This window comes from Odontesthes bonariensis, chromosome 19 (genome assembly GCF_027942865.1).
Source record: "Odontesthes bonariensis isolate fOdoBon6 chromosome 19, fOdoBon6.hap1, whole genome shotgun sequence".
NCBI lineage: Eukaryota > Metazoa > Chordata > Actinopteri > Atheriniformes > Atherinopsidae > Odontesthes > Odontesthes bonariensis.
Window position 1 is genome coordinate 22,158,064 of NC_134524.1, and position 24,875 is coordinate 22,182,938.

The 24,875-nt window shown below is 45.1% G+C and overlaps 2 protein-coding genes across 7 annotated transcripts in view; one reads left to right on the forward strand and one right to left on the reverse strand.

Moving 5' to 3' along the window:
- The window catches only part of rps4x (ribosomal protein S4 X-linked), a 346,107-nt gene that overhangs the window by 70,838 nt on the left and 250,394 nt on the right, over window positions 1-24,875 (forward strand). The window lies entirely within an intron of this gene.
- The window catches only part of clcn5b (chloride channel, voltage-sensitive 5b), a 32,263-nt gene that overhangs the window by 6,450 nt on the left and 938 nt on the right, over window positions 1-24,875 (reverse strand). For 3 of the 6 annotated variants that reach the window (XM_075450562.1, XM_075450563.1, XM_075450561.1), the window contains 15 exons: window positions 24,723-24,875; window positions 13,169-13,353; window positions 12,666-12,765; window positions 11,280-11,467; window positions 10,744-10,866; window positions 8,526-8,732; window positions 7,708-7,788; window positions 6,930-7,164; window positions 6,617-6,792; window positions 6,362-6,502; window positions 5,218-5,404; window positions 3,122-3,264; window positions 2,797-2,946; window positions 2,589-2,694; window positions 2,110-2,326 (listed from right to left, as the gene is read on the reverse strand). In XM_075450562.1, coding sequence (XP_075306677.1) covers window positions 2,110-2,326; window positions 2,589-2,694; window positions 2,797-2,946; window positions 3,122-3,264; window positions 5,218-5,404; window positions 6,362-6,502; window positions 6,617-6,792; window positions 6,930-7,164; window positions 7,708-7,788; window positions 8,526-8,732; window positions 10,744-10,866; window positions 11,280-11,467; window positions 12,666-12,765; window positions 13,169-13,353; window positions 24,723-24,861 — 2,378 coding nt within the window. In that variant the 5' untranslated portion in view covers window positions 24,862-24,875. Of the gene's footprint in view, window positions 1-2,109; window positions 2,327-2,588; window positions 2,695-2,796; window positions 2,947-3,121; window positions 3,265-5,217; window positions 5,405-6,361; window positions 6,503-6,616; window positions 6,793-6,929; window positions 7,165-7,707; window positions 7,789-8,525; window positions 8,733-10,743; window positions 10,867-11,279; window positions 11,468-12,665; window positions 12,766-13,168; window positions 13,354-17,497; window positions 17,671-22,847; window positions 22,886-24,722 lie in introns of those variants that run through there. The other 3 variants (XM_075450564.1, XM_075450566.1, XM_075450565.1) reach the window with 3 other exon arrangements.

Genomic DNA, 24,875 nt, shown 5'->3' on the forward strand with positions numbered 1-24,875 from the left:
CTACCTCACCGCCGAGTGGAAACATGCGCAGACACTAGACGGTGTACAGACGAGTGCGTTTTTCTCCTGTACAACTTTCTTGATGTTTTGGCTGCCTGCATTTCGCGGCGGCGGCCCGTTCTTATTGGTTGAAATGTTGAAATGAACACGCTGCTTCCTGTTGACAAGCTAGTTAGCAGCAGGTCAGCATCACTCAGGGAATAACGGACGAGGAGAAGCTGATCTTTACCGTGGAACAGCAGCCAATGGTTTATGACCCCAAACACCCGTACCACAAAGATCTGAACCGAAGGGAGCCAGAGAACTCAGCGTTTCAAGTGATTACTTTCTGAATCAATAGAATCAATCCCGAAAAAAAAAAAAAATCAGGCCGCTGCAGATCAGGACACCCTCGTGAAATTTCGTAATGCGTCAGTTTCGCTCACTCGCTTTCAGTCAGGATGAGGTGTCAGAATGTAAAAGCTGTCGGAGATGCAACCACGACGCAGTCCGGAGGGGAAAGGAGAGCAGTTACGCTCCTGGTGTGGAGCCAAGTCCAGTGTTGGTCAAGTTACTTAATTAAAAAGTAATTAGTTACAGTTACTAGTTACTGCTCCCAAAAAGTAATTGAGTTAGTAACTCAGTTACCACATTGTAAAAGTAATTAGTTACTCAGCAAAGTAACTGTGGCGTTATTTTTTGTGTTCTATAACGCTGTTATGTTCTATAACATCTTTAACATCAAATATGTTTATATTAACTGATTGAATTCATTCAAGGTAAACACAAGAAACTTATGCTAAAAGGAAAAAAAAAAAATTAACCAGACTCAGTGAATATTTCCCTATATAAAAGATATAAAAACACTAAATATAGTAATTTAGAACATTCTGTATTTATTTGAACTCAATAGATTGCAGCCTGCCATATGATGCATAGAAATAAATTAATAAATAAATTCTGACCCGAAAAATCGAGTGTTTGTTTTCGAGTGGCTCCGCCTCCTTCGCTGGGGCTCATGCTAGCTGCATTTGGGCTTGGGGTTGGGTTAGCAGCTGCAGAAGCAACAAGTGCTTCTCATTCGCATGGGTTGATGTGAGGTGCTTCATTAGATTTGAGTTACTTGAGGCAGACGTGGATAAAGTTTTTTTCCCTGGGCATAGCGTGCATGTTACATACACATTATTGCCTTTTATCTCCACGGGTGAGAAGTAGTGCCGGTACTTCCAGTTAGAGAACGCTACCTTTGAACTTCCCTGGCTCGTCGCCGCTGTCTTGTGTGTGTTTAGCGCGTGCAGTGAGACGCCGTGAGCAGGGCTTCCGCCCACACAGCCAATCATCATCGCATTTGCAACGGTGTCATCACCCCCACCCCTGCTCTCTCCAGGCAGCTGATGTGTAGCCAAAAGCCTACAACCAAATTGATAGTAACGCGCCGCTTTATATTCTCAGTAACGATAACGGCGTTGTAACGATGGGGAAAGTAATTAATTAGATTACTCCGTTACCGGAAAAATAACGCCGTTATGCTTAAACGCCGTTACTCCCAACACTGGCCACATCCCTGCTATTTTCTTTGTGGGGCTCGTAAAATTCCTCAAAGTGGCCTCTGCGATAAAGAGGCATTTGTTGGATTTGGTAAAGGGAAAAGAAACAGAAACAGAGAAACAGTAAAGCAGGGACGAGAAGGGACGCAGCTGTTTAGATGGCACTAAAGTGGGAGCAACGGCTCAATATGATCTAATTAAACTTTTTTAGCAACAGCGTGAATCGTGTGTTGTTGGGATGTTTCACTCGGCAGCAGTCAAAGATATTTAGCAGACTGGGACAGAAGAAGAAGAAAAAAAAAAAGACTGTCTCTGAACGGCAGGACTGAGCTCTGCCCTGTGGGAAAGAGCCACTTATTCCAAAATGTAGCCACTCGCAGAGTCACCAAAATGTTCTACATCGGAACGCTACGCCACCCCCGGCTCCACCGAGGCCCACGTCTCCCCCACAGCAGCCGCCTTTGTAATGACACCGTCGTGTTGCTTCAGCAGAACTCCGTTCACACGGACCACTTAGAGGAAGAAAAAAACAAAAAGGAAAGAAAGAAATAATCTAGTCGGACTTTTGCACGTTTGTTCTCACCCGTTGTGTGTAACCAGACACTGGCGCAGGCCCAGTTTTCTGAAAATATCCACGGTGATGTCCATGGGCGTGTGGTCGGTGACCGTGAAGGGGCTCAGGTCCATGATGCCTCTGAGGCGGAGCTGGGGCGGAGCTTCGGGGGGCTGGGGGAGGGTGTGCTCTGTGAAGACCACCTGGGATGCGCTCACGATGCCTTCCTGACGCTTCCGGGCGTTATCTGAAAGACGAAAGAGGGGGAAGAAAAATAAAAATAGTGAAACATTTCCTCATCTTTTATTTATTTATTTTTTGCTTTTTTTTTTTGCCACTATGGGGCTGCTGTAATTCAGCCATGATGTAAAGTGATAACGCAACAGGTGCCGTTAAGTCCTTCATTTTTAGTTCCCAAACGCTGACCAATGGCAAAACAACAATAAAAAAAAGGTGTCATTTCAACTTTTCAAAGTAGATGTTCACTCGCGCACGAGGCCAGTTCAGACCTATTGATATAAGCAGGTCTCTTCTAAGTACAAATCCCACGAGTCTCTGGGACTCATTGGATACGACCACCGGGAAGCCGCTGTAGTGGGTGCTTTCCACCAAAGTCTGGAGGAGACAAACACAAAAAAGAAAAAAGAAGACGGCGTTAGGATCTAATATGCAGAAACCAAGCTCGGATTGTAGTTTTACTCCGTCGTGTGTCCATACCTCCACCTCCCCTACGGTCATGCCCTCCTGCGTGAGCACGGCCAGAGTGGGCTCCCCCCTCCTCGGCCTCATCACGTCCACAGCCAGGCTGCTGTGGTGAAACTCTTCCTTCGGCTCCAGGAACGGGTAGCCATTCAGCCGTATGTGAGCCTGCGGAATGCCAGCGCGAGTAGAAAAACAAGGAAAACGTGGTACCTGTTTACAGAGTGCAAGCAAAACTGGGAACCGACAACGAACAACTGGCCCCTGACTCGGGGGCCAGTTGTTCGTTGTTAGCGCAAATCCTTTGAGACGTTATCGGTTATGTCTGGGAAAACAAACTCGCCTCATAAATTCCCTCTCGTCCGAAGGCGTCCGCCACCCATTTGCTGGTCATGGTCGCGGCCATGAGGGGAACGATGTACTCCAGTCCGCCGGTCAGCTCGAACATGATGACGACCAGCGACACCGTCATGCGGGTCACTCCGCCTGAAAGGAGAAAAACAGGAGGCTGAATGCTAAAGCTCCAAAAGTGATTCGCTCGCTGAACTGAGCTCAGCGGTTCCGGTCTGAATCCAATTACGATGGTCTTTGCTCGGGCCAGAAAACCGAGGCTCCGTGTTCAGCTGGATGCCGCAGCCCTCTCCGGCGGGCCTCCTTCCTCTAAACAAAAGGCTCCGAGGCAGCTGAATGTGAAAGAGATTCATTGTGAAAGCTGCGTACAGGGATGGCAACGTTCCCCCCTTTAGATGCTCAGCGTCGCAGAAACACAAAACAGATGATTAGATGCTCTGAGAAGTGCTCCGAGCTATCATTAGGGAAACGCTACAAGATCTCTGGGTTTTTCAACGTAGGGGGTACGAATATCAAGTCCAGAATGGAATAACCTGCAGAATCAGCCTCGTACGGCACAGGTGCCCCGTGGAGAAGAAAGCCACAACCCATCACGGATAAACAGGGTAAGGATGACCCTGCTATCTGAGACCCTGAGCAGTTTAAGCCGATTCCACGCGGCCCAAATTAAAAACCCATCCGTTTTCTGATGTCGAACGCCGACCGCTTCCAGTGATCTGTTCTCCGCGCCGCGTTCGCTTTGGCTCGGAAGAGAGAAAACAGACGAAAAAAAGTTACTTGTTTACCAAGTAACATCCACGCTTGATCTTTACCGTTTTACTTTGAACGCTTTTTCTTTTCCCCGGATAAAGATCACCTCTTTAAAGGATAAGACCGGTTTTTTGACATTGGGCCCTTGATTTCACATTATAGCATGATGTTCTACTCACCCCTGCTTGTTGTTGGTCATTTGGAGCTGTTCCGAAGATATTCGCGAGGCGTCTGGCTGCTCTCTTGAGATATTCGGCCATGAAACGGTTTCCTATGGGCAAGCTTATACAGGCACAAACTATGCTGTTTATAATTTATTAATTACTGTACACTAGCACTGATAACGTGGAGGTGCGTCGCTTACTTAAAAAAATCCGGGTTATTGTAATTTTGATTTTTTTTGTCGTAAAGTGGGTGTTACTGACGTCCTCGTCGTGCTACTGCCACAGACAGCCCACAGACCTGCTGCCTATTTATTCATTCGGCTAAAATTCAAAATTAGTAACCCGGATTTTTTTAAGTAAGCGACGCACCTCCACGTTATCAGTGCTAGTGTACAGTAATTAATAAATTATAAACAGCATAGTTTGTGCCTGTATAAGCTTGCCCATAGGAAACCGTTTCATGGCCGAATATCTCAAGAGAGCAGCCAGACGCCTCTCGAATATCTTCGGAACAGCTCCAAATGTTCAACAACAAGCAGGGGTGAGTAGAACATCATGTTATAATGTGAAATCAAGGGCCCAATGTCAAAAAAACGGTCTTATCCTTTAACGCAGGACCGCATCTGAGGAAAAGCAGACTTATTCCATCATCAAACAGGAAAAAAACGACAAGCTCTTAAAGCAAAAGTCTGCTTTAAATGTAAATGTTGGAGCTTACACAAAAAGGCAATTGAGGGTTTAAGGCTTACTTTTCTTGTTCCATTTTGTTTCACATAAGTCAATGAGGAAAAAAAAAAAAAAAAAGACTGACTCCATGCGAAGTAAAAGAGGAAAAACACTGTAAAGTCAGCCTCCATCAACCCCTTTGACACCCCGCACTATAGCCTGGCAAATATAGGTTTAACAGCAGGCCAGGCATTCTTCCTCCACCCACATCCAGCTGCACGTCCCAAATCATTTCCAAGATCGGGCTGAACGTGTAATCTTAATCCCTCTGGCATGTCCTGAGCCGTGCATGCTCAGAATACCACCACACTGAGGCATGCTCCAAACCTCCCGACGCAGTTCCCAAACAGCTGTCTGCTTCCTTTCATCTGTTCCGGGCTGCTTCGGGACACTCGGAGGGCAAAAACCCCAACACCACAGACATCTGTGTCGTCCATTCCCGCCTCACCTAAACAAGCAGCAGCTCCGACCATGGCGTAAAGCCCCGGCGTGATGCAGTCAGCTCCCGGGGTGCACCACCCTTTAAAGAGGAGCCATTCGTGGTTGTAGTAGGCCAGCTGCTCCATGCCAACTCCCAACAGTCTGCCGGCAATGGCTCCGACCGCCATACTGGGGATGAAGAGACCAGAAGGAACCTGCACGGACGGAGAGGAGAGCCGGGTGACGATGAGGAATTTGTAAAAAAAAATATATATATATGGAATTTTGCTAACACAACAACGATAAGCGGCAAAAAAACAAACAAAAAAAACAAATCAACCCAATACTGCGGGTTAAGAAGCATGAATGGCCTGTTCAAAAATTAATGCTTTGCTATGAGGAGCGGTTCTTTTCCTCCCCAAAACAAATGTGAACCTATGAACAAATGTGAAAATATTTGGTTTTGGAGAAGAGGAGGCTCCATTTCAGGACTCTTCTCACGTGCCAAACTTCTTCCCCATTGTTGCTCCGCTGAAGAGGACGAAGACTGCTCACCCGTCTTGACCCCGGACACCATTCGAGCAGTTTTTCTAGAAAAGCGTCGCCCTTCGTTCATCCTCTTACGGCAATAACTCGATCTCCCAGCGACTTACTGAGCGAGGTGACGAGAGCTCGAGTCACTTCATCTGAAGTGTGTTACGAATGAAGGCGGGACGCTGGTTCAAATGTTCAAAAGTGCCTGCAGATATATTGAAGGCAGCTGTCTCTGTGTTGTAACAATGCGTGTGAAATGCTTTCCACAGAAAGTGGTGCTTTTTCACAAAAAAATAAAAAACAAAAACCCAAAGCCAACATCAGGATTTATGAAAAACAACTCCAAAGGAGAGCGGTGACACTTTTCCAAGCGAATAAATGGAAAATGGGCTCAATCTGGCCACTTAAAAGCACTAGATGTCACGTACACATACAGTGCGACTGCGCGGTGCTTCTTGTTCTAATCATTCACACATCGCCAATGTGGGGTTCAGTGTCTTGCCTGTGGACACTTCCACATGTGGCCCTGCAGTCGACCCGCCAACCTTCCGATTGGTAGGCGACCGTTGTTCCTCCTCAGCTACAGCCGCCCCGATAACAGTCACACAGTTGGTTTGTCTCAGAGGCAGTGCACCCACCTTCATGCCAAAGGTAATGACAGTGATCATCATCTTAAAGATGAGGGCCAGAGCCAGCTGCCACAGAGCCGTGTAGAGGCCTTCCCCCGCCGGCCGGTCTGCCAGGCTGTTACCTGCTCCCGTTTCCGACACGTTGGCCGGCTGCAAGTGTGCGTGAGGGACAGAAATAGTTCAGATGTTACGAGCTCAACATTTGCTTCATTTTACACACCAACACGGACCCTCATTGAACACAACGAGTTGCCCCCCTCTGACCTGTTTGTAGCCGCAAAGCTGCGAGGAGTCGAGCAGCGAGCAGTCGTTGAAGAGCTCTGAAATGAGCTCCGCGCCGCTCATCCTGGTGTAGCTGTTCGGGAAAGCGATCAAAGCGGTCACTGCGGCTACCACCAGCACCTCGATGATGGGGTAGTGACCGAGGCGAGTGGATTTGCCTGCGACGTGCAGAGAGAAACCGATCAACACAACACAGACGAAGGAAAGGAAAGGAAAGGAAAGGAAAGGAAAGGAAAGGAAAGGAAAGGTCGGCCTGCTTAGCTGTTGGACTTTGACCTTTAACATTAATACTCACGTATCCTGCACCAGGCAATGTTGGCCTTGATAAACAGCGCCCCCCAGAGGCCTCCAAATATCCCCAACAGGATGAAAGGGGCCAGCTCCACCAGGTGCCACGGGGCATGAAACTCCACGTAGAACAGCACCAAGCGGCTGTTTCCAAACGGGTTGATGGAGCGCAGAGTGAAGGCCGCCACCAGAGCCGCAAAGAAGGAGCGCCACAGGGTCTTCAGGGGGAAGTAGTAACTCACCTGGAGGAGGGGGCAAAACAAGTTGCATTTCAAATCCGTTTCTTAAGCGTTTCTTTGTGAATTTATCTGGAAATATTAACACAGCTTTGCATCGTCAGCTCGGCTCCAAAGTAGAATCTGAGAATGATTTTTCAACTAAATCAACCCGCTGATAAAAGAGCAAATAACCCTGAAAGCTGCTAAGACCCATTCAATGCCCAAACTAGGAGCTTTTTCACTGTTTATTACATCCCAGTAAGTTGCCAGCGTTCTGCTCATTCCAGAATAAACTCACGAGTTTAGTTTCACTGTGTTGCAGTGATGGTACGACTTATAGTACAAAAAAAAATCTGAGATCCATGTCTGCAGGCCTCACTTTGCAGATAATACTTCCAAGTTTATGTTTAAATAATTTGTAATACATTCCAGGTGTGCCGCGTGTCCACATCCTGCAACACGTCTGAGACTTTAACGTCAGCATGGTCAGATGGAGGTCGAGGATTACCGGAGAAATTCCTGGAAATGATTCATTTCTCGGCAAACTAATAATGTGATCTGACTCACCTCCTCCAGACTGAACAGGACCCCTCCGATGGGCGCGCCGAAAGCCACCGACACTCCCACCGCTGCCGCCGCCGATAAAACCTGCGTGAAAAAAAAGGTTTAAATGGTAACAAAAGGTGAGAAAGTATCATTTTACACTGTTTGAACGGGTCGCCCAAACTTTTAGACAAGTGAAAGTAGCGATGCCATAAATGTCCATTCCAATTCTTCCCGAAAGATTAACGCAACCGTCTCAGAGAAAGTGAGAAAAAGCACTCATCACACACCAAGAAATCTCTTCTTTTTTTTCATAAAGTATTTTTTGGGGCTTTTTGTGCCTTTATTGGATAGGACAGTGGAGAGAGACAGGAAGCAGGGGACAGAGAGAGGGGGAACAACACGCAGCAAAGGGCCGTCCGATGCGGGACTCTAACTGGGGCCAGCTGCAGCGAGGACTATAGCTTCTTGTACATGGGGCGCCTGCTGTACCCACTACGCCACAGACCGCCCCAGAAATCTCTTTTTAGTCTTCTACTCGTTCGGTTTACAGCTGGACTATTATTTGTAACGGACACACGTGTACCGTTAGATGCTGCGACGCCACAACAGTCTGATGCATTTCATTATTTAAAGCGACGTTTCTGTTGGTTATTTATCACTCTGTCCATCAGACGCTTTGTCAAACCAACAGGCGCAAGAAAAGCCATTACTCTGCAAGTGGAAGAGCAGTGAGGTCATCGGTTGCTCGAGTCGTCTTTGGTTGTGGGAGTTAGCCTGAGAGTATGATCCTAAACACACACTAAAAATCCCTCCATACCCCAGCCCGCCTCAGAGCTTACCTCTCGCCGCTTGGCCTCGTTTTTGCGGTACTTGGTGAACAGGTGACAGAGGATGTTGGCACAGCAACAGGCCACGTGGACCAGAGGGCCCTCCTTCCCCAGACTGAGCCCAGAGGAGACGGCTAAAACCAGGGTGATGGTCTTGATGATCAGGGTCCACTTCCCCAGGTAGCCACGGATGATGAACCCGCTGAGGATAGTTTTAATCTTAAGAAAAGAAAGAAAAAAAAGAGAGAGATGAGGGAAAGAAAAGGGGGGCTGTTTGGTTGGACCATGGATTTGCAACTCTGCAGAGCACGAGGATATGTTCGGGCTTATGTGTCTGTTTGTGTTAGACAGAGGAGCTCACTCTAGCTGTTGTGTTTGAGCGTATGGCTGAGAGAGAGGGAGGGAGAGAAATTAAAGTTGGGTTTAGGATAATTCGCTCTCAAAGGCCCGTTGACCAGCGTCTGACCTCAGAGATGAGACTTTGAGAAGAAAGCGACTCCAGTTCTGTGAAACTAAGGCCGGAGTGAACGGGGTCACGCTTCTGCCCTTTTTCCCTGAGACGGATGAATCCGTGAAGATGAGTGCTCCGTTTGGAAAATACAAGTGCAAACGTTGGTAAGTAAATCTTCAGGGTTTTTTTTTCCACTTCCTCAAGAAATGAAGGAAGAAACAAACGGAGAAAACAGGGAACTAAACACTGGCAGAGCGGATCTACACTGAATTGGCTCTATTTGAATGAATTGGATTATTTTGTGAATAATTATGATTACAATTAATTGAATTCCAATTGTCTTGAATTGGACTTTATTACTTAAGTGCCTTGAGATGACATTTGTTGTATTTGGCGCTATATAAATAAAAATGAATTGAAAATTGCCAAAAGTAAATTCAGGTGTTCCGATCACTTCCATGTCCACAGGTGAATTCAAGCACCTCGGCATGCAGACTGCTTCTACAAAGATTTGTGAAAGAATGGGTCGGTCCAGTCCAGTGGGAAAATTTCTGAAGAGTCAGTCACTACAGATCCTCCAGACGTCATGTGGCCTTCAGATTAGCTCAACAACAGTGCATAAAGAGCTTCATGGAATGGGTTTCCATGGCCGAGCAGCTGCATCCAGGCAATACATCACCACATGCAATGCAAAGCGTCGGATGCAGATGTGTAAAGCACGCCGCCACCGGACTCTAGAGCAGTGGAGACGCGTTCTCTGGAGTGACAAATCACGCTTCTCCATCTGGCAATCTGATGGACGAGTCTGGGTTTGGTGGTTGCCAGGGGAACGGTACTTGTCTGACTGCATTGTGCCAAGTGTAAAGTTTGGTCAAAGTCAAATTTATTTGTATAGCACATTTCATTTACAAAACAATTCAAAGTGCTTTACATAAAATAAAAGCATTGCAGTAGGGAGTGGAAGAAGCATTAAAATACATAAAGGAATATAAAGAGATACAAATAAAATAATTTAAATTAATTTAAAAACAAGCAACAGTCTAGATTAGTTCAAAATCTAGACTTGGTGGAGGGGGGATCATGGTGTGGGGTTGTCTTTCAGGAGCTGGGCCTGGCCCCTTAGTTCCAGTGAAAGGATCTTTGAATACTTCAGCATACCAAGAGATTTTGGACCATTTCATGCTCCCAACTTTGTGGAAACAGTTTGGGGACGGACCCTTCCTGTTCCAACATGACATGCTGCACCAGTGCTCAAAGAAGGGTCCATAAAGACATGGATGAGCGAGTTTGGTGTGGAAGAAGTTGACTGGCCTGACCCCAACCCAATAGAACACCTTTTGGGATGAATCAGAGTAGAGACTGCGAGCCACGCCTTCTGTCCAACATCAGTGTCTGACCTCACAAATGCGCTTCTGGAAGAATGGTCAACAGTTCCCATAAAAACTCCTAAACCTTGTGGAAAGCTTGCTCAGAAGAGTTGAAGCCGTTATAGATGCAAAGGGTGGGCAAACGTTATATTAAACCCTCTGGATGCAAGGCAGATGAGCGAATACTTTTGGCAACATAGTGCATCTGATATCTAGCCTTTCTATTCATTTAAAGGGAATTATAGCTGAAGCCAAAAATGTGGGAGTCGATGTCGTACAGCTGTGCTGCCCACACGTTTTGATGTTCAGACGTTCCGCTAATCATCCCAAACAAAGTCGGCGATAAAAAGCAGAAAGTGGGCAAATCATACTTGTGTATGATTGTTTTATGGCTTTGAGTGCAGAGTCTCACCTCTGGGATTCCTGAGCCACACGCGTACGGAGCGAAGGCCCTGACCAGCGTGACAGCCAGGAAAGAGAAGAGCAGAGCCCAAAATATGTACATCAGGTAGTTCACGATGTAAGCGAACGGGCCCTGCAGGGAACACACACACAGATGCACACAGGAAGTAAGGATGGGGTTTCTCAGTAAGAACTTTTAAGCTAGATATAAAATTGTAAAAAAATAAACACATGTAGAAAAACACACGTCTGTTTATAGTGTTTCACTTTGCTGGTATCCTGCATCAGCAGTGGTGTTATTTTTTAATGGCGGCTTATAGCCAGTAGGTGGCAGCAAAGCACCAGCTGGTGACACCTTTCAGAGAACAGGGCTGCATCTAAAATGTTTTTAACCGTGTAGACAGATCGTGCATCACAAACGAGCATTGAAAAACAGCACTGGGGATCAAACAGAGTTTGTGCTTGACTCACACGGTCAGAACAAAAAGAGTCTGCAGAAGCCTTATTCTCATTTTGAAACCTTTAAGTTCTCCGACAGCCTCCTACCTCTGACGTTCCCGTGATGAGTTCCGCCCAGCTCTGCCACTGTGGACACCGGTCCCTCTCCTGGAACGTGGTCTCGTTCGACGTCCAGCAGCAGTGCTCGTGGTTGAACCAGAATCCTATGAGACACACCCCACCTTTCAAGTCGGTCAGCCAATGAGCCGCAATGTCGATGCCACCGGCCAGAGCGCCTGGAGGAGAGAGAAGCAAGAGCTCAGGGCGAAGAGAAGTTCATCCACACCCGTCGCTGCTTTTGATGGTGCAGCGGCCTCCGTAATGTTTGGGACACGTGTGTCTTTGTCGGAGACAACTTTCCGCAGAAAATTAGCAGAAACACAGAGGCTACACTGCGAGATGCCAACCACAAAAACAGGATGGCCAGATTACAGTGTGTGAAAAAGTGCTTAAAGGAGCCTGCAGAATTCTAGAAAAAAGGTGTTCTGGGCAGATGGGACCTAGATAAACCTGTATCAGAGTGATGGCAAGAAGAAGGTGTGTGAGCGCCCACTATCCAAAGATTAGCAGCTCATCTGTTAAACAAGGTGGTGGGGGGATTATGGCTTGGGCATGTATGGCTGCCACAGGGACCGACGCGCTCATCCTCACCGACGATGGAGCTGCTGATGGCATCAATGAATTCTGAGGTGGATAAAAAAATATATATATCTGATCTGCTCAAGCTGGTGTTGCCTTGTTCAATGAGTTTGGAGTTTTTCAAGAGCTAAAAAAAAAAAAAAAAAAAAAAAAAAAAAAAAAAAAAAAAGGAATTGTTCGATTTAGAGTCCTGCACTGAGGAGCAGAAGGGGGGGGGGGCTTAAAAGAAAAATGTGACCGTGTCCCAAACATTATGGAGGGGCCACTGCATGCACTTTTCAGCTCACCTTGTGAAGATAACCAAAATAACCTGCCTGGCTTCCTGGCAACGTAATAAATATTAATTTTCTTGACAAATATGTCACGCCGGCTATTTTCAGTAGAGCTAAAGCCATTTTGTGGCTCTGCACCTGCCGTTTGTCACCTCATGGGAATTAACCCTCAGCAGCAGCAGCAGGCAGTACAAACAGGTCCACCTTGGTGTGTTCAGAAAGCCTCGCGGGCAAGTTCTGATATTTAGCTCGCTGTCCGAACTGAAACTCTGCGGTGTGTTGTTTGCTGTGGGCACCCGTCAGTTTTAATACTTGGAACAACACACTGCAGAAAGCATCGTTTTGATAAGGTTTTAAAACATCAAACTTCCCTTTTTGAGCTCAAATTTGATAAAAAAAAAAAAACCAAAACATGGTCCTTTAAGTACCAGTTGCATCTAGCTTGGATTTTTAGATACCTGCAGCTGAGATAAAGTGAGAGAAGTGTGGTTTGTGTATGTGTGTGTATATGTGTGTGAGCTACCTGACATGAGTCCCACCAGCAGCATGAGCAGCCATCCGGAGAAGGCGTCGCTGACACTGTGCAGCAGCGCCACAGTCGACTGTCGGCTCTTATTGGTGATCTGGACCGATAACACAATTATTGCTCTGTCGTCGTTTTTTGTCACACTTTAGCTTATTTTGTGCTAGTTTCTGTAATATCGGTTACTTCAGTGCTAACAGATTGCATTTTCAGTGCTATTTATATGCTTTATTTGGCGTCATTCTCAGGTAACAATACAGTAAAACGTGAGAAAAGAAGAAAAAACAATTATTAAGTAAACTGCATGCATCAAATGGTACGATACAAAAAACAACTGAATATCCACAGTAGATTTCCATGCTTTCCTCCATGTTTTGGTTCTATTGTTCTGTTCCCGAAGCTATACCTGCACCACTTTACGAGCCAAAGATCTGTGAGCAAAATAACTGCCCTATTTGAGAGACTTTACACCTCATCCCTTTCATTTAAAAACAAAACTGTACCTCTCTGTGTCTGTCTCGGTCTTTGCTCTTCTCTCTGACCCAGTCAATGGTGTTGAAGTCTTCATAGGTGCCCACTCCCGGCAGCAGGTCCTCCAGCGGGTCCACGAGCTTAGACGGGCCGCTGCTGCTCATCCCGGCTGCTCTGCTGCTGCCGCTGCCGCTGCTGCTGCTGTCCTCGTAGACTCCTGGGAGGGAGAGCCGGAGTGGGAAGAGGAGGAGTGGGAAGAGGAGGAGAAGAAGAAAAGGAAAGTCACATCTAAGGATCAGCACGGTGCTTACATGTTTGGCTTTTTAGCTTTTGCTTCTGTTGTGTTGATTTCTGTATTCTTGTCTGTAACACTTAATTTTGTGTATTTAAGAAAAAAAAGAGTTTTTGAGTACATTAAGGAATACATTACTGTGTGTTTGAACTCTACACACACACACACACACACACACACACAGTATTTGTTAAGATCTATTAATAAAAGACAGGCACCACTTGGGCACATGTTTCAGAAACACCAACATCTGGTCCGATACTGGCTGGAGGCAAATTTCCGAGCTCACTGCGTTTCATGAGACCAACTACATGGTTGGATATTTCACTAAAACTTGTTACAGGACGACAATTCCACTTTAAATTGAATCCTTACAGGAAATACAAAACAACTTCATCCCGACGAACTTGAGGGTGTTGGGGGGGGGGGGGACGTCTGGAGCAAGATTTTCAGCACATCTGCAGTCAATCAGAAGACAAAGTGGAAACTTTTGTCTACAATCCTTCAGAAAAATCGCCTCCTCCGAGGACCCCCCAGCATATCATCCAAATCCAAAAAGAGTAGCGACTTTATAGGAAGAACCAGCCTAAAAAAGTAAAACAAAATCAATCCGAAACAAAAATAAACAGTGTGGATTGTCAGGAAAGTTGACCAAAAGCGAGAGCAACCAGTTCAGCTTTCTAATTCCCAACTAATGCCGAGAAGAAGACACCAAATCCAGACGAGGGAGACGAGGAGATAATAGCGATGTGCGGCTGGAGCAAAGAAGAGAGCAAGGATGTTTAAACCATTTCATCCCTTGATCCTCACGGGGAATGTGAGATCTGCGGCAGATCAAACGGGCGACTTTAGAGCGCTGACAACCATGTTCCTATGGATTACGTAAGTTGTCCAGCTAGTTGGCTGGGGTTGCAAAAACAAAGCGTGATACGAAGGTAGAGAGAAAATAGCACCAAGCGATTGTGAGGGCTGACTTTTTCCTGGACAACAATTTTGTGATGCAAATGTATTACTCTTTTGAATGCATATTGTTTTGAGAAGCAAAACCCTTTATTTTTTAAACCCCAGCCAACTAGCCGGACTAACTTCGTCAACGCCAAAACGAGGCCGGAACTCGGCTCACAGGGCGCCGCAGGGGGTAAGTCAATGTTCATAAATAATATTGCTAATATGGGATGTCATTCAGCCTCATGTCAAAAGAGGCGAACTATCCCTTTAATAACAACAGACGGTGTCACCCTGGACATGCCACCTCTGTTGGCTGTGGGTTTCCATCTGTGTTCTCTACAGACCGAGTTTAGCTTTGTATTCCTTAAAGCCTTTATTTTATTCTGGGTTTCTTATATTTTCCCAGTGCCTTTTCTATTTCATCTCCTTTATTTGAGCGCTTACAGTAAAATTGAAGAACAAGGTCTTGATTTTCACATGGAAAAGTTTAGGAATGGAGGCAGTGTGGATTCCCCCTCATCTCTAAAATCCCCCGTGTTTGATAAGTGAGTGTTGCTGAAATCAACAGAGCAAATAACACTGTAATCTTACTGTTGTAATAATGATAACACTATTCATGACAATACTGTATTCATACGATTCTGTTGCACACAAAGCTGAGACCAATTTCAGCTGCTCTCTCTCAGGAGGCCTGTAACAGAACAGCCTGAGCTACAGTCACCAATCGTTAACAGACACCCGCGACCAATCACAAACAGTCCCCGATGGAAACAGGAAACAGCACAGGAAGTGGAATTATGGCACTAAAACAATGGGTCTGTGGTGAAATAAAAGGGTGTTTTCATTTTTAGTATTAATGGAAGTCACAAAATAAATGTGAATGGAGGTTGAGGTGGGGTCTGCAGCCTGTCTGAATAGAGAATCCTTCACATTTTCCCAACACAAACCCCTGAAGCCTGCGCTGTTTCCTCAGCCCATTTCCAGCCTTGTTACAGAGTGTTACAAGGCAGTAACAAAATGAGAAGCCATTGTCCATCACCTGAGCTGACAGGTTAGACCGGTTTTAAAGTAAACCTGGCAGGAATTTGTCCCGGGGCAAGTTCCTTGCTCAAAAAGCACCTTAACAACATCCAATGCAGCTAGAGGGATACCAAACTGGTTTACTTTTTGGGTCAGGTCGTTTACTCTGTTACGAAAGCGTCTCACCTAATGCAGCGCACTGCAAGGTTAGAAGGCAGATACCCCATATACTCCGGCTTTCAGAGCTTTATTTTTTGTACAATTTTGATTAGTAGACTAATATATTTACATGTATTTTAACACCAAAATTCTAGTTTTCTTATATCGTAATTAGGGCTGGGCAACGATTAAAATGTTTAATCTAATTAATCACATGATTTCCCTGATAAATCACAATTAATCGCATTTGTACGCAAAATCCAAAAATGAATTCAAAAGTAGTGTATAGCTTTTAGCATTTAGTTTTATTTTAAATGTGCTGCCATATGAATGAAAGTGCCATAACATTTGTTGTGCAAACACACTTTTAACATCAGCATCTTTATGTAGTTTTTATGTAGAAGCCTCGCTCCACTGTCTGTTTCCTTGAATGACTTGCTGGTATCAGTTGTGTGTTTTGATTTAAGTGATATTTTAGACTGGAACTACTACGGTGAGAAGACAATTCAACTTGGCAGTGTTTACAGATGACTTTGGTTCTGTCGACTCTGCCGTCTGGAAGAGCTTTAAAATGAAAATGGCCGAGTAAAAGTTCCGTACCCTTCTCCATGTTTGGTGGATCCGCCCATTACTTTCTTTTCTGGTTCCGCAGCAGACAGCAAAAGACCTTTACAAAATAAAAGCCCGTGAGCAACAGACTTTTACAATAATAAAATAAATTAAAAAAAAATATATATATATAAACTGCGTTAATGCACGATAAAATATTTATCGGCATTAAATAATTAACGCATTAACGCAATAATAACGAGTAATAATTAAATCGCCCAGCCTTAAACGTAATAGTTTCTTTCTCCGTCACCTCACAGCAAGTATTTTCAGACCGTCACTCTGCTGCTTGAATAAAATTCTGATTTTAGAACCGCTGCATCATCTGACAAAAAAAACAAAACTATTTAAGTCACTTAAAGACGACGCGTGTGCTGAACTCCGCCACACTTCTAAGCCCGATGATCGTCAGAACGCATTAAACGTTTTATCGCACAGTCTGCAGCCTCATATCTCGAGTCCCCTCCTGTGCATGTAAACAATCACAAGGACGTCGGCCTAATTAGATGGTCAAGTCCAGCTATAACCAGAGCTCGTGTCCTCCTCTATACGAGTTGAAATCGAGCCATTACAAGCCCAGCTGTCACTGCCCTTTGGACCCACTTCAAGAGAGTCAAATCACAGACTCGGTGAAGCCTTGAGAGACTAGAAAATCAAATATACTAATCCAACAATTCCACCGTTTGGACTTCACCATTTTCAAAGCTTCCAAGGATACAGGACGCAGAAACTTACGTATTTAGTCTAACTTACAAGGAGGAGAAAACCCAAAGATACGCTGCTTCAGATTAGCTGATGCAGAAGACAAAAAGATCTCACTGAATGGGGAAATACACACGGCGAGATAAGAGTGTTTGGATTTTATTTTTATTTTTTTTCCCCATTCGTCTGCTCACATTGTCCTCTGTAAAATACAGCAGCTTATACAGCTGTATACACACACAAACCCAGCATTAAAAAAGGAAGAAAAAATAATAATAAAAAAAAAAAAAAAAAAAAAAAAAAAAGGTCAGTTTTTCTTGTGCAAGCTCAAGCAGCTCAGAAACAACAAGCACATGACTCAGGGCCTGGCTGGTCATAAATGGTCTTAATGATTAATCTCGGCTGTGGTGAAAGTTAAAGGCATCAGCAAAAAAACACAACGAGGCCACCACAAAGGTTCCACCACATTGAAGGCGACTGCAGATGAAATCCAACGAGACGAACAGACCTCAGGTGACAGAGGCACACCTTGCTGCTCCGCATGCGGTCAGACGAGATGACGGCAGGCTCTCAAACCTCAGCAGCTCGCGGAACTCGCATTTAGTTTATGAGCAAACAGCCATAAACTCACCATTCGCGACCAATTCCTCCTCGTCCACTTTCTTTCTCCAGAATTCCCAGACCATCTCTCATTCGCCGGCCACAAACACTCAGCATCCACGATCAGCGGGGAAAACTCAAACTCTCTTCCCTCCACTGAACTCCTCGAAGAAGTAGACTCCCGCAGATCCCTCCCTCATCAGCCAGAGCTCTCAAAGTGAGTAACCATTGGCTAATCTGTCTGGGAAGAAGAAGATTTGCTGAACTGCTGTTTTTTTTTTATTATTTTTTTTTTTTTTTTTTTTTATAGCTACTGAGTGTTAATGCGCTTTAGCTGATAGGCGGAGGTGGGTCACTGCGTAAAAATGAGATCACGCGTGTTTATATGTTTATAAGGTCTTTCACCTTTTGAGTCCTGCAGGACCCAGACAGCCAACAGGAAGAAACCATGTGTCGTAAACAAAGCTTTGAATTTACTTTCCATTCAGCCTATTCTGGGAATGAAAGTCCTTTGAATATCAAACAGAAAAGCTTCCCTTCCTGATAAGAACAGGCCTGTGTGTTTGTGTAAAAATAAGCAATGGGGGAAAATACTGAAAAGCTTCGTTCTAACACATGCACCACACAATACATGAAATACTCAAAAAAAAAAAAAAAGTGACACATAGTTGAGAAAATAAATAACTGTATCGTGTAAAACAAGTTCAAGTTGTTGGGTGAAACTGTAAAAAAAAAAACAAAAAAAAAAAAAAAAAGATGCTGAGTGATTAACAGCTTTGGAATTAAAACGCACAGAGAAGCTGACCCTACTGTGACCTCAGGAAAACTCAGAATAAAAAAGAAAAAAAAAGTTAAACCCAGAGTCACAGAGCTGTGTATCTAGAGCAAATAGTGCTGCGACGGCTCCAACTGAAAGGATGGACTGGACATTTTTCCAGAGAGCACCGCCACCCTAAAAGAGAAGGTGCCAAACGCCATTTCTGCGAGGAAAACAACCGATGCGATTTACCGGTCAGGACCGAACAGAAACGCCAGCCTGCTTTGGCCTCGACATACAAAGAAAAGAATCAGAATCAAAGTAGGTACAAAGTACAGATTCTAGTCTCGGTTGTGTCTTATCTTCCGGATACTGGCCCGTTTTGGCACGTTGGCTTTTTATGATGCTTGCAAAAAGCAGCCGTCATGGGGAATGTGAGATCTACGGCAGATCAAACACAGTCAGAGGGATTTTTTTTTACTCAGTCCTGACTAGATATAGAAGAACTCCTAACAAATACCAGTACTTTCACATGCCAGCATTAAATATTAAATTCATTTCCATCTATTTACATTGGGCATGTTGAAATTGATGGCCTTACATCTACAGGTGCCCAAATAAAAAAAATAAAAAAAAGCTTGTATTTCAGCATGTCCACTCAGCCTGTTAGCAAAGCATTGCTCAACATTCGATGTTCACTGCTGGCAGAATGAGGAACCGTGAGCTGAAACCCAGCGTATGGTTCATGTTCCTGTTCCTGTAAGTTAACGGTTTTGTGCTCGGTCATTTTTCACCAAATAGTACGAGCAGTGCAGCGCTGCCCGAGTGTGATCTTTCAGCTCAATTCAAACAAATACAGGTAACAGATTCCTTGAGAAGACTACGCCAACCACTGAGCCCCTTCAGGCACTTTAAGAGTCAAGAGCAGCCGCAAGAATCCACCAAAGTAGATTTCTACATGCTCTCTGAAACATGATCGAGTACCAGCAGATGTCAGAAAATGGCTCAGAATCCTGACAGGCCGCAGAGCAGCACTGTTTTGTTTCCAGCGAGGGACGTCATGCCGAGCTCAGCGACGACTCTGTGAGCGAGCGTGCGTCCCGAGAGGACACCGCAGGCTAGAATTTCACTTTTTCACGGAATATCAGCACACACCCATTCCAAATACTTTACAGAAACCTCTGGAAATTTTGATCCACTGCCTCCGTCATGCGACCCGAGGTGCTGTTTGCCAGAACACACAGAGCACCGTCACCCACCAAGTGACCCGAAAACAGGAAGATCTACGCAAGCACACACAGTCTCCGGTGAGTTTGAACTTTGAGCTCTTAGGGGTCTTGGTCACCATGGGAACTGGCATCTCATTTGATCCCTGTGACGCTCGCAGACAACATGCGAGAGTTTCTGGAACACGTCAATGTCGTGGACAGCGATGCCTCAGCCGAGCTGGAGATTTGGAATCATTTAGCAGGTCAGAGGGAATTGAATGGCACATGCGTTTGCAGATGATTTCATTCATTTCCACGTGCAAGAAGGAGCTTTAATCACTGGGAATATTGTGCAACATTCCTGCTGTCCTGACTCAAGATGTTAGCGGAGAGAAATTTATTGTTGGCCTAACCCACACAGCCGAAACCACACAGTCCTTCATCTTTACTGCTCCATTGGGAGCAGAAACTGGCACTCAGAGCTCGATGGGATTTTCATTGTCTTGTTCTTTCGACATACTTATCCTAAAACAGAACGTTTTCGATTGACATCTTATCTGGGCTACACACTTCAACGCCGGGGGTTAAATCCAAGAGTTTAAACATGTACACATCAATCAGACTGAGGCTTCGGTCGGCCTGTAAAATAATGCTGTAAGAAGATCGAATGGCTTTTTTTCAGCAAAACTGATGAAGATTTGCTGATTTCTCAAGTCTCAAAAGTGGGGATTACTTGAGTGGTTAACAGTTACATTAACTGGGTTTATTCATACAGAAAACAATTAGTCAAGAAAATAATGAATATGGTGTTATTAGGTGCAGCCTAATATTAACAATACGCAGCCACGCGTAAACATCATTTATAGATAAAAATGACAGTCAGGCTTCGACCTCAACAACTCTTCATTGAGTTTTTAGCTCCACAAGTGATCTGAGTAACTAACTGTTGGGTATGCTGGTCCGTCTGCATTACAAGGCCTCAGACAGGCCCGATTCGAACGCATTTGTGTGCGTTCGCTTATTTTGTCGAGTTTCGGTGGAGAGTTAAGAGTTGTCCCCCTCTGAGTCCATTCGGATCTGGTGCCAACATCCGCCAAGGGGCGATTCTGATTCCAAGTGAACCGCTGTGAATTCGTTCCAGACAGATCAAGCCCGCACTGGGATCCGATCACGGTCAGAGGTGGTCCGCGGGAGCACTTCTGTCGCCGTTCTCGTGATAATCTGAGTGCAGTCGGTCTAGGGAACACCTATGATTACCAACAGGAGGTTTTATTGCGCCACTTCTGTTTCCATTGTGCAAAAAAAGAAGAAGAAGAAAAAAAAAAACACGTCAAAAGAGATGAGGCACAGGCCGTCTGTCCCAATATGACGAAGAACGGGCTAAAGGTTTTACGGAACTGGATCATCAGAATCATTGCCAGTAAAAGGAGACGGTTTTGGGAAACATTGATCAGTGGATTGCAAAGAATTAAGGGTACGGAATTAAACATTCACCAAGCACCAAATGTTCATATATTTTTCTCTCTGGCGCACTCTTGATGTTTCACTTTAGTGAGTGAATCCTTCCCCACCGTATGAATCTCCAGCGGGGCTTGGCAGTAAAAGGAGTCGATGGAGGCCAAACAACTGCAGGCCAAGCTGGGACAGATTTGCAGTGTGACCTTTAGCCGACCGACCCTCTTCGGAGACCATTGTTGTTAAAAATTTAAAATGCAACATAAATGTTAGAATAAGCTCATAATTTCAGTTTACAACATGCTCGTCTTCTGTCCACAGCTCTGTTCAACACGCTCCAGGTCAATCATTACAACCGTTGCTTTTAATCACGAGTTACAGAGTAAATAACATGACTAAGCAAATCCACTGCCTACCGCAGCAGTACAGATGATCTAAAGCCAATATAACTACCAATAAACACATTACGGGCAATAAAGATAAGCCTGATCTGCACACCGGCAGTGATAAATCTGAGAAGTAGATTCATGCATGTTCAACTGTCAGTAAAAGGGCCAATGCAGGCAGAACGAGACATCATAAAAGCAGCAAATCAAGAAACAAACTCTTTATTTACTTGTATACAAGTACATATAACAAGTTTATTTACTCTTGCAGTCCCAAACGATGCCTCAAAAAGCTCAAAATGTTTCCAACACAATCCAAATGAACTCTCAGACGAAAGGCAACAAACCTTTGATCTGATGGAGCGAGGACGCAATTCAAAAAGGTGGGCCAGGCATCACCTCGTTAAAACGCGGTGATGGCAGCATCATCCTGTGGGGACGCATTTCTAAAAGTCCATTCTGACCAAAAAAAAAAAAAAAAGCACCTGGAACCCAAGGCTCAAGACATTTTTCAAGGAGCTAAAAGATTACTTCAAGGGTTCGACTGACAGGGTCCAGGTTGTACGAGTTGCCGCAGGGCAGCCACACCAGAGGTAAATGTTGCACAACCGTCGTTTTTCCTGTCGGCGCTCAATTCCTCATTCGCCCCTCGAGTTCCACATGCAGCTTTTTATAGCCCTGCACGTTTGCTTTCACCCAGTTCATCTGGGGAGAGCGTGAGCAGCCTGTGACGCCGTAGTTCAATTCATTTATTTATTTTTTTGTAACTTTCTCTTCATGTAATTACAATGATTGACGATAAAACAATGTCGTATGTTAGTACAGGATAAATTTAAGAACGTGCGACAGTTCCTGCCCGGGTCGAAAAAAAGAGCTTTGTTTGTTTTTTTCTTGCCAAAAAGAAAACAGGAAAACCCAGTAGAGCATCTTTGGACAGACCAGTACTTTCCGTGCCCCGTCGCTCTCCATCTGTCTGGCAGAGCCTGAACATCTCTGCCTAGAAGAGGGAAGAACCCTGAAGGAAACTAGAAAGGGCCTGAAAACTTCTCTACGGCCCCAGAAAATACCAGGAACTACAACAAGACGAACAAATGCTTTCCAGCTCAGGGATGCGGTTCGTCAGCCATCTTTCCTCTTGCTTCATCTCGTTAAAATGGTGCTCCTCGGGCAGAGGTTAAGTAGAGTCAACAGTTAACACTTGTGGATGCTGTAAAGTTCAGGAACACGCGGGCAATGGTGAGTATCATCATGATGTCTACGAGGGAGAAATATACATCTTTGCCTGCATGGCCCAGAGCCTCATCCGAATGGATTCTTACTCTTATCAATCGTATTGCTCCCTATGCAAATAATAAAATAAAAAAAAGAACAAGAAAAAGAAAAGGAACTCACTAAACAAAGCCCGGCAGCAGAGGTGTGTTGCAACAGGTTTGCTTTCTCTAGGAATGAAGGGATTTGACGGGGAAAAGGGATCTTTCTATGGATGATGCTTGACACAGTAACGTGAAAGACAATATTTGACCTGGCAGCCCCTCTCGGGGCCGAAAAACACACACACTGGAGGTTAATGAGTACCTGGAGCCACAGGTTACACCAGTGTAAGCCATTACAACTGCACCACAGACGGCTTCAAAGCAAATCTGGAAAAAAAAAAACAACAACATGGCAGTCAGTTTGAAAACAAGGCCACGTTGCTTCATTTCCATTGAGCTGACACAGTGGAAACGGCAGCCCATTGAGAAACAAAAAAAAAAAAGGTCCCGTCTCCACACTTCCTTCTTTTTGTGACACCATTTACAGACAGTGACATCACCAGTAACCGGGCAACAGATATTTTTTTCCTTTTCTCATTATCTGAGTACCTCCTGTATCCGACCTACAGGAGGTCATACAGCCCGGCAGAGACTGAGTTTTGACTCGACTGAAGGAAGCCGACTTTATTCCTGCGCGTCCAGAAGCAATCAGGAATGATCGGCCAACAAAAAATGAATGAAAATGAACAAAACGAGACCACAGTTATGGTTTACAGCTGAAGCTTCGTCTTCGAAAAGAATTTAAACTCTCGAAATGCTGGTATCAAAATGAGGAAATAAGTACCAAGCATAAGGTATGAGTGAAGGCCTTTTTCCTGTTTAAGACATCAGGATTGGCTTTGACTGCAGTCGTGTTTTCATGTCTCCTTACATCCCGCTTTGTTGAGGTAAGCGTGACCGAGGTAGATTTACTTTTCCACGGCATAAATTCACATAATCCCGTCTGTGACGGGCTGACAGGATTGTCAATCAATAAAAGCGAGCGACTCAGCGAGGAATGTGGCCAGAAGCTCCACTAAGTAGAGCCGACGGGCGAATACAACGAAACCACGATTGCATAAGAAACAGGAGCCATCTATTGTGGTTAAAACATTGCAAGAGCTTGTTGTACCAGTGTGTTAGACCCGGTGGCCGACATTCCCTGGTGATGACATCATCAGTAACCAGGCAGCCTTTGGGAGGGAACCGCTGGAGCAGATGTCACAGATGAGAGGAAGGCACTGCTCTGTTCTCCAGATGAAATGCATTACGGGCTCTAATGTGAGGTCAGACTGCAGTGAATCTGGCAGAATATTCTCACTGAAGCCTGGTGGCGCGCACACTGAGCAATGCAGCTGCTGCAGATAACTTATCAGCACTTCAGAGTGAAAGACACACAAAGGAGAGGAGTAAATCAGCTCCTCTCAGACGCCGTCGGCCTTTTGTTTCTGGAAGTAACACATAGGCTTTTCTTTTTTTTACGGTGAACACAAAAAGGGGAAAGTCTGAAAAAAAAAATGAAAAAAGGAGTGCTTTGCATACTCTGTACTCAGCAACAACTCATTTCCAGTGCCAGGGGCTGCAGATCAGCCACACACACACACACACACACACACACACACACACAATCCAAAAAGTGCCCGTTAAATTGGTGCTATGCAACGCTACCAAACACTGAATTTAAAAGCAGGACTCAAGCAAATAACCGAGAGCTCTTGGAATTTTAAATACCCATCCTAAGAAAATACAGCCTGAGGTATGATGTTACCTGACCAGCAAAAAGAGACACATGGTCATAGCCATGCTGTAACTGTACTGTACACTCAGATGGAGACACGTTGAATGCACCTGAAAACATGTCGTTAGGTGATTTGTAAGAGGAGACAGAGTGCAGACAAACCTACTGCAAAGGTCAGAATTTACAAAGGATTCGTTAATTCAGTTCGAACATGAAGTAAAAGACACCAACAGCTTCCTGCTTCGTTTATAATGCATCCAGTAGATTCTTATATGTGTGTCTGCATGCAGTGCTAAATCAAAACAGAGCACGCTCCCCCCTACAGAAGTGAATAAAGTTGAACCTTTTTTTTTTTTTTTTTTTTTAAATCGGGCTCGAACCCCGGCGCCTGTCGCCCACCCGTGCCGGGAGCCAAGTTACCTGAGCTGAGAGGGGGGACGTCGTCCGCCGTGGAGAAGTCCAGCGTGGCTCCCGCAATGTCCACCAGCTCGTCATCGTCGTCGTCGCTGGGGTGGTGGAGGCCGTCGAAGCTCCCCGTGCTGTAGCCGGGGTTTTCCATTCCTCCGGATCCTG